Below are 10,000 nucleotides of genomic sequence, written 5' to 3' on the forward strand. Positions count from 1 at the left end.
TTGGCCATATAGTTCGATGGTTTGTTTCGCCCTCAGATTAATATGCACTACATAATTTGGCCCTTGGAGAAAAATAATTGGAGATCGCTGCTCTACATACTTTCATTACGGTGCACGATAATGTAATTCTGGATGTATCTACTGATGTATTGACTCACCCCCTGCAGTGTCCACTCCATAACCTTGTGGCTGTTTACCCCCAGGCCGGCCCTGTTGTCGGTGGCAACAGCTTCATGAGAGTATGACAATGTGTGTGTGTGTGTGTGTGTGTGTGTGTGTGTGTTGTTAGCATTATGGGATGTTTGACTCACCTCCCTGCAGTGTCCACTCCGTAACCTTGTGGCTGTTTACCCCCAGGCCGACCCTGTTGTCGGTGGCAACAGCTTCATGAGAGTATGACAATGTGTGTGTGTGTGTGTGCGTTGTTAGCATTATGGGATGTTTGACTCACCTCCCTGCAGTGTCCACTCCGTAACCTTGTGGCTGTACACCCCCAAACCCGGCTCTGTTGCCGGTGGCAACCTCTTCATGAGTGTACTACACTGTGTGTGTGTGTGTGTTGTTAGCATTATGGGATGTTTTGACTCACCTCCCTGTAAAGTCCACTCCGTAACCTTGTGGCTGTACACCTCCAGGCCCAGAGCTGTTGTTGGTGGCAACCTCTTCATGAGTGTATTACAATGTGTGTGTGTGTTGGTAACATTATGGGATGTTTCCCTCACCTCCCTGCAGTGTCCACTCCGTAACCTTGTGGCTGTACACCTCCAAACCCGGCTCTGTTGTCGGTAGCAACCTCTTCATGAGAGTATGACTATGTGTGTGTGTTGGTAACATTATGGGATGTTTCCCTCACCTCCCTGCAGTGTCCACTCCGTAACCTTGTGGCTGTACACCCCCAGGCCGGCCCTGTTGTAGGCCGCCACCTCGATCTCGTAGTTGGTCCAGATGATCAGATCCTCCAGCAGCAGGTTGGTCACGTCAGGGTTGCTGATGTTCTTGTACTGGATGTCCACCGGCATGCCTGTCAAACGGTACCTGCAAAACACACAGACGGGGATAACGCATCAGGTAACACTAACAATTAAACATCACTACAGCAAATTAAGAAAACCCTGATATTCCTATCCTGGACGTCTACTGGCATGCCTGTCAAATGGTACCTGCAAAACACACAGGCAGGAATAATACAGATAAAAATTGTTAGATCAGTTAAAACCTGAAAATCACTACAGCGAATGAAAGAATGATGTTCTTGAACTGGAAATCCACCGGTAAGCCTATTTAAAGGTGCACTGTGTAGGATTGTGGCCAGAGTAGTTATTGCAACTATGCTGATCATTGAAATTGTGCTGTCTACTGCCAGAATTAATCTTTCCATTAATGTTTACTAAATAATGAAATAATATTTACTAGTATGACCAAAGTACAGTAAGTTTTGCTGCTAAAAATGTCTATTTCTGGAAATTCAAAATGGCGGACAATGGAGAAGACAATGGTGGACAATGGAGAAAAAAGTGCAATTTTCAAAATGATTCACTGTAGATTTGATGAAGATTCCATTTTGAAACATTTTCTCCCCTCTAAAAATGTTTGTCCAGTTAGTACAGTTAAGCAGTTTCTCCAACTGAAAAAAAAAAATCATAAATTGAAGGCAAATGTTGCTCGCTTTACAAGCCTGCCAGCTCCATACCCTACTGCAGTGGTTCTCAACCTTTTTCTTAAGAGACCCATGTTTTTACTATTGTAAGCTTTGGTGACCCAACCACGCGAGCGCCCACACGAGACGGAGTCACAAGATGCCCTCCGTTTCCTGCGAAAACTTATTTTAGTTATTTTATTCCTCAATTCGTCTTTGGTCAAATATAGAACAAATGTTTAATGTAGCACTTACAATTTGTTACGTCTATGCATTTATTAGTTAAATGCTTTGTCTTTTATTCAACATGGGCTATATATATTTAAAACGAAGCCCCTTAAAATCAAGAGGGCTCCGCGACCCCCTGTGGATCTTTGGCGACCCATAAGGGGGGTCCCGACCCATAGGTTGGGAACCACTGCCCTACTGTATGTCATGAAAAACTCATCCTTTTCTTCATCTCTATTCTTGTTCTTCTTTTTTCTTTTTGTGACAAGTTTTCTTCCGCGGCAAGTCAGATGCCAGCCAGCGTAAGTAAGAAAGTAGCAGCAGGAGGAAGTTTGAGGAGTGAATCACATTATATTGTGTCCAAAAGTGAATTATATTATGCTGTATGACATTATATTGTGTCCAAAAGTGCTTCTCCCAGTGACTCATACCAGGAGTAAGACATGCCAACAAAGAGTATCTCACCATATACAGGTATGCACAGTTGCAGTACACACACCCACACAGACACACGCACGCGCACACACAAACACACACAAGCATGCGCACACACACACACACACACACACACACACACACATGCAGCACACACATACACACACACACACACACACACACACACACACACACACACGCAGGCACACACATACACACACGCGCGCGCGCCAAAATAATATTTCTGCATATGCGGGGACATATAGTTACAGTACTCCTCCTGACAACCTGCCAAGGAAGTACACACACACACACGCACGTACGCACACACACACACACAGACACGCACACGCACTCACACACACACACACACCCTACACACACACACACACACACACACACACACACATACACACACACACACACACACGCACGTACACACACACACAGACACACACACACACACACACACACACACACACACACACACACACACACACACACACACTGCAAATTCAGGCACTGTACAGCGACAAGCTCTCCTGACAACCAGCAGGTATCTTATCTCTCGTTCTCTCTCACTTCCAGTGTTGCCAGATTGGGCGGGTGCCCGCCCAATTGGGCTACTTGGGATGAGCGTCGGCGGGCAAAAATGAGGAAAAATTGGCCATTTGGCGTTTTTTTAAGCCGTTTTGGGCCCATAGAAGTCAATGTAATTTGTTGAATTTGGGCGGAATTTAGCGCATTTTGGCGGTTTTTGAGAACCTTTTGGGCGGGATTTGGTCAGACACATCTGGCAACACTGCTCACTTCCTCACTTCTTTACCTCTTCAGTGCCATTCATGAAGATTGGCTCTGGCCGTCATCTCTTCTGCTTATGTCGGCACATTTTTCATGACCACTTTTCTTGGACTACTTTGTTGGACTTGTTGTTGGTTCACTTGTTGGCAGATTTAAAACTAGAAATGCACTCAGAGATTGCAGACCTCCGCCAAGGAAGCTGTTTGATAGAACATTTGACTGTTACAGACTAATTCTTTTTTCAAAGATTTAAGACACTGTAATGTCAAAATTTGCCCTATCCCGCAATGGTGAAGATTCTTTTTTATTTTTTTATTTACCACACTTTAGTAACTTGATCCTTTTGTCTTTTCCAACAACTTAGTGGCTTTATTAACATGTTTTAATAGCGTTTCTCAATGGGGGTGGTACAGCCCCCCCCAGGGGGCCGGGGGTGGGGGTGGGGGTGGGGGTGGGGGGTGCATTTAGTCCACTTACATGTTTTAATAGTAAGGGGGGGCGTTGGCAGGTTTATGATGAGATCAAGGGGGCGTTGGGAGACTTGGGATGAGGTCCAGGGGGCGTTTCCTTTTTTTTCCATTTATCCTTTATTTAGCCAGGATTGTCCCATTGAGACTACAGTCTCTTCTGCCAGGGAGTCCTGGTCAAAATGGCAGCATACATATAGTTACAGACACAGACAAACACATAGACAAAAAGGAAAATAAATGTACAAAAAACACATTAAAAGAATAAGTTTACATAAAACGTATTTTGAGATAAAAAGTAGCCTATGTGCTGCATAGTCAGAAACAATGGCACTCCTCTGTGTATACTGTATTAATTTCCCTCTTAAAAGTCTCTAATGAGGGCAGAGAGTCCATACATAATATCTTCTGCAACGTTTGTGCAAAAAAGGTTGAGAAGTACTGTGTTATTTTTTTCTGTCCAGGTGGTGATTTTCTTTCGCAGAGGGAGGGCGAGGTTGGTGTTTAAGTGTGTGTGTCTTTTTGTGTGTGTGTGTGTGTGTGTGTGTGTGTGTGTGTGTGTGTGTGTGTGTGTGTGTGTGTGTGTGTGTGTGTGTGTGTGTGTGTGTGTGTGTGTGTGTGTGTGTGTGTGTGTGTGTGAATGCATATTTCCATGAGTGTGTATGTGCGTGTGTATGTGGGTGTGCATGTGTGTGTTTCTCACCGGACGCTGTATCCTCGCAGGATGCCGTTCTGGTGGCTCTCTGGAGGGGGCTGCCATTGGATCATGATGGACTGGTTGGTGCGGCCGCTAGCGATGACGTTCTGGGGAGGGGCACTGGGGGGCTCCTCTGGCAGAGACACTCTGGGGACGGAGGGATGAGGGAGAGAGAGAGAGAGAGGGAGAGAGAGAGGGATAGAGAAAGAGAGGAAGAGAAAGACGGAGAAAGAAAGAAAGAGGGAGAGAAAGAGACATACAGAGGGATAGGGAGAGAGAGAGAGAGAGAGAGAGAGAGAGACAGAGAAAGAGACAGAGAGAGAGAGAGACAGACAGAGGGAGAGAGAGATACAGAGACAGACAGAGGGAGAGAGAGATACAGAGACAGACAGGGAGAGAGAGAGAGACAGAGGGAGGTAGAGGGAGAGAGAGAGACAGAGACAGACAGAGGGATAGAGAGAGAGACAGACAGAGGGAGAGAGAGATACAGAGGGAGAGAGATAAAGAGACAGAGGGAGAGGGAGAGAGAGAGAGAGCAGGGGGGAGAAAGAGAGAAACAGAAACAGAGGGAGAGAGAACGAGAAGGAATACAGTGAAAAAAATGAACGCAACAGAAAGAAAGGAGAAAAAGATGAAGACATTAAGAGAATGCGGAGAAGAGGGATAAACAGATAGAGACGATATTCTAGACCAGTGTTTCTCAACAGGGGTGCCGGGGCACCCTGGGGTGCTGTGGGCCCCCTTCAGATAAATAAAATAACATGTAAAATGTAACATAATACATATTTGTCTAAATTGATAAGTTAATGCTAGTCGGTGGACTCATTCATCTGCCATTTACGCACAATAAAGTATAGGTCGCCCCTGTCAGCTGTAACTTCGAAAGTAGGTCGTGTGACCAAATGTTTTACTTTTCTAAGCTTGTGTGGTATCGGATGATTGAAATTTTTCATTAATTGAAAGGGTGCCTCGCCTTAAAAAAGGTTGAAAACCACTGTTCTAGACTCTAAGACAGTGTTTCTCAAACTTTTTCAGATCGAGGACCACTTTGTCCCCCCAAATATCTTCAAGGACCACCTGTCAAATGAATTGACAGTTGACATGTGCTAATTTGACACTGCTAATTTGCATACAGACCACTTACTTTTTTCACATTACAAGCCTGTCTTATTGTGGTGAAAATAAGACTTCAGCTATGTTTAGCTTTGTAATAATGATACAAATAGAGCATACAGCTAGCTTGTCTTGGAAAAGTAGAAATCCACTCGCGGACCACCTGAGCAAGGGGACCAAGTGGTCCCCGGACCACACTTTGAGAATCACTGCTCTAAGATCAAAGGTTAAAAAAATATAAAAGTGTGGTGGCTCTATGGGATCTACGCTCTCTCTCTCACACACACACATACACACACAAACGCACACACTCACACACAAGTACACACACATCCACTCACACAGTCACACACATACAATCACATTCACACACACATACACACACGCACACCCTGAGCTGGGATTTGAGTGTGAGACCAAGCCTGAACAGTGTTGAGCCTCAGAGTCCATGGTGCCTAGGCCCCGAGGGATTTTATGTTTGTGTGTGTTGGTGCGGGAGTGTGTGTGTGTGTGTGTGTGTGTGTGTGTGTGTGTGTGTGTGCATCAGTCGCCCTGTCGTCACGGCCATGAGGCATTCGGAAACCAACAGCTTGTTTCCTGAACCAGCACTGATGCACGAATATATCCGGCTGTGAGTGTGTGTGTGTGTGTGTGTGTGTGTGTGTGTTCGTGCAGGCGTGTGTGTGTGTGTGTGTGTATGCGTTCATGTCTGGAAGTGTTAATGTACCAGGGGGGAAATACACAGTCAACTGACCTGGTGTGTGTGTGGGTGTGTCTGTGTGTGTGTGTGTGTGTGTGTGTGTGTGTGTGTGTGTGTGTGTGTGTGTGTGTGTGTGTGTGTGTGTGTGTGTGTGTGTGTGTGTGTGTGTGTGTGTGTGTGTGTGTGTGTGTGTGTAGTATGTGTGTGTGTGTGTGTGTAGTATGTGTTCTCTCCCACTCATTTGGCAGGCTGATGGTGTGTGTTTACACAGTGTGTGTGTGTGTGTGTGTGTGTGTGTGTGTGTGTGTGTGTGTGTGTGTGTGTGTGTGTGTGTGTGTGTGTGCGTGTGCGTGTGTGTGTGTGTGTGTTCTTTCCCAGTCATGAGTCAGGTTGATGGTGTGTGCGTGCGGAGACTTGGTGATAAATGGCTGGCTTTAGGACCCAGGGGAGCTGGAAGGGGCTGAAGGGCGGGCTACTGGTGGGTGACAATGGCAGGCAAGCTGTGTGTGTGTGTGTGTGTGTGCGCGTGTGTGCGAGTGCGTTCGTGCGTGTGCATATGCGTGTGTGTGTGTGTGTGTGTGTGTGTGTGTGTGTGTGTGTGTGCGCGCGTGCGCGTGTGAATGCTTGTGTGCCCGCGTGGGTGAAGGTGTCTGAAGGGCAATGAGGGGTACGTGAAGGAGGCTTGCTCAGTGGTCCGTCGCTGTGGCCAATCACCCTTGGCCCACAATGTTGATGGCACACACATGACTTGTGTGTGTGTGTGTGTGTGTGTGTGTGTGTGTGTGTGTGTGTGTGTGTGTGTGTGTGTGTGTGTGTGTGTGTGTGTGTGTGTCTGTGTGTCTGTGTGTCTGTGTGTGTGTGTGTGTGTGTGTGCGTGCGTTCGTTCGTGTATGAAGGGCAGTGGGCAGTGGATGAGACATGTAGGGGGCTTGCTCAACTGCCCTCAGCCCACACTGTTGATGGCACACACATGAGTGTGTGTGTGTGTGTGTGTGTGTGTGTGTGTGTGTGTGTGTGTGTGTGTGTGTGTGTGTGTGTGTGTGTGTGTGTGTGTGTGTGTGTGTCGTGTTGTGTCGTGTTGTGTTGTGTGTGTGTGTGTGTGTGTGTGTGTGTGTGTGTGTGTGTGTGTGTGTGTGTGTGTGTGTGTGTGTGCCTCTATGTGCTCACCGGTCCGTTTCCTTGCTGAACTGTCCCTTGCCCACGTCGTTGACTGCACAGAGTCTGAACTGGTATGAGCGAGCGGGGATGAGACCGCTGACCGTCACGCCTGTAGACTCCGGCTCTATGGTGGCCAACAGGATAGTCCACGGGGCGTCTGGGTAATACAGGAAGGCAGACATACACGCACACGCGCACGCAGGCGCGCACGCACACACACACACACACACACACGCACGCACGCACACACACACACACACACACACATACATGCACACAAATACAGATGCATAAAACACTCACACACATGCACACAAATACAGATGCACAAACACACACACACACAGAGACACACACGCGCGCACACACACACAAACGCACACACATACATGCACACAAATACAGATGCTTAAAAACACTCACACACACATACGCACACAAGTACAGATGAATAAAAACACGCACACACACCACACACACACACAGAGGCACACACAAACAAACATTTGAAGTGCCAAAAATGCTTTTACACACAGCTGAATAGCTATCATGTTTACACAAACGATAACATCATTATGAATATGAATATAGGCTAACTGCATCTGTATAAATAACATAAAATAAATTCGATTACGTAGTCTTACTATTTACTGTCATCTCAGCTGCGGATAAAGAGAAATAACTCGCATGCCAATGTAACCTGTTGTTTTTTCAAACCGTGCCAGCGCTATGACCAATCGGCGATCTTTGCCGTTGATGTGCTTTCCCAACGGTGTTGCGAGATTCGTCGTCACTCCCTCAAAACCCCACCCGCTTTGATTCAAAACAAATCTCTGCGTTGTGATTGGGTTTGCCAGACTCAGGGCACAGTGTTCAAAATGTTCTCAGATCCGAGGCCAGACCCACTCGCAGCTGAAAAATTGTCGGCGTCCAGCGGGTGACGCTGGTTTACCAGGCTATTTATCATGAATACTAACCACCATTGAATTTTATTTCTAAGTATTGATTATGACAGGGAAAATGGCACATTTCATACATGAAAAGGGAACCTTCTCCATTTTTTGAATGTCCATAAATACATTTTTTGAGGTGCAAATCTTACTGGACTTTGGTCATACTAGTATTTAGCTTTTTAGTAAGTATTCATTAAAAGATCAAATATGTCAGTAGACAGCACAGTTAGTTGCAATACCTACTCTGACCACCATCCTACACAGTGCACCTTTAACATGTTCAAAATATCACTCAGCCAAATTGACGAAATAACCTGCCCACTTACACCAATGATTAGACTTGGTAGAAAGTGTGTCTTCCTTTACAGATCGCTAATAAGTTGGTAATTGTATGGTAAAATGTGTGTACAATGGTTGCATTTTGTTCCTGATTGCCTGATGCATTGTTAATGTAAAAATGTGTGCTAATTAGTTTGTTTATTTGCTTGCTTGTTTCTGTGTTTGAGTGTGTGCTACGGCAAGTAGTAAGTGCCTTAAACCACACTGTCATCAACAGCTCTATATCCTTAAACCACACTGTCATCAACAGCTCTATATCCTTAAACCACACTGTCATCAACAGCTCTATATCCTTGGCAGCGGTGTCTGAAAGCAAGCCAAGAAAAGGCCAAAGGTTTACCCCCATGGGCTTTTGTCACGCTTTTTATTTACACACTATTTCAAAACACACACACACACACACACACACACACACACACACACACACACACACACACACACACACACACACACACACACACACACACACACACACACACACACACACACACACACACACACACACACACACACACACACACACACACACACACACAGCCAGACTCACTGTTCTCAGACACCTCCAGGGTGTATCGTAAGAGGGGGCTGTTGCCGTCGAAGGGCTTGGCCCAGGTCAGGTTGATGGCTCGCTTCTCTGCCGTACTCAGCACTGCAGACAGGTTGTCTGGGGCATGGGGCAGCTGCCTGCAGTAGGGAAGGAGAGAAATGCAGAGAAGGGTGGAGAAAGAAAGAGAGGGAAAGAGGGGAAGAGATAGAGTGAGGGATTGAGAGAAAGAACATAGAGAAAGAAAGAAGATAGTTAAGAGGGGGGATCCGGACAGATACGGATGGAGGGAAAGATCAAGTCAAAGTTCAAGTTGAAATGTTTTTATATGTCACTTTGCATGTAGTGAAATGATGGACAAAGGACATGGAGGGGACGGAGACATGGAGTGAAGTGAGAAGTTAAGTGAGAGAAGACTGAGAAGGCTTGGGAACGGGTAGTAGGAGAGGAAAGACAGAGCAGGAGAGGAAGAGAATGCAGAGGAGGGAGAGAGAGAGAGAGAGAGAGATAGAGAGAGAGGGAGAGGGAGAGAAAAGGAGGCAGAGAGAACGACATAAAAGCAGAGGAAGAGAAAGGAGAGGAGATGAGGAGGAGAATGAGAGAGGGGAAGGAGGAGAGTGGTTAACACACAAAACATACTTGAATGTTACAATACATAGTTGTATGAAAAGTTGTTCTGTATTTATTCAATTCTTTTTCATGCCTGATGTGAAGCACTTAATGTAACTGCTGCCCTTTTAAAATGTGCGACAAGAATTAAGTGTCATGACTTGGCTTGGCAAAAGAAAATGTTTCCTTGATGTGTAACTGCGTGCAAACATATTAAAACTGACAGATTTATTTGCAAAAGGGTTTGTACTGAGCTCCAGGCAAAGGAATATGACATTTGATTTTCATGTTGCCCCGACGACTTAATTCTTCTTTGTAGA

At 45.9% G+C, this 10,000-nt stretch overlaps 1 protein-coding gene across 1 annotated transcript in view; it reads right to left on the bottom strand.

Annotated features, from left to right (window-relative positions):
• The window catches only part of LOC134466886 (protein sidekick-2-like), a 360,453-nt gene that overhangs the window by 49,793 nt on the left and 300,660 nt on the right, over positions 1-10,000 (bottom strand). The window contains exons 14-17 of the mRNA XM_063220787.1: positions 9,075-9,211; positions 7,245-7,392; positions 4,271-4,411; positions 854-1,035 (exon numbers count right to left, since the gene is read on the bottom strand). Coding sequence (XP_063076857.1) covers positions 854-1,035; positions 4,271-4,411; positions 7,245-7,392; positions 9,075-9,211 — 608 coding nt within the window. The remainder of the gene's footprint in view (positions 1-853; positions 1,036-4,270; positions 4,412-7,244; positions 7,393-9,074; positions 9,212-10,000) is intronic.

The sequence above is a fragment of the Engraulis encrasicolus genome, chromosome 17 (genome assembly GCF_034702125.1).
Source record: "Engraulis encrasicolus isolate BLACKSEA-1 chromosome 17, IST_EnEncr_1.0, whole genome shotgun sequence".
Lineage (NCBI taxonomy): Eukaryota > Metazoa > Chordata > Actinopteri > Clupeiformes > Engraulidae > Engraulis > Engraulis encrasicolus.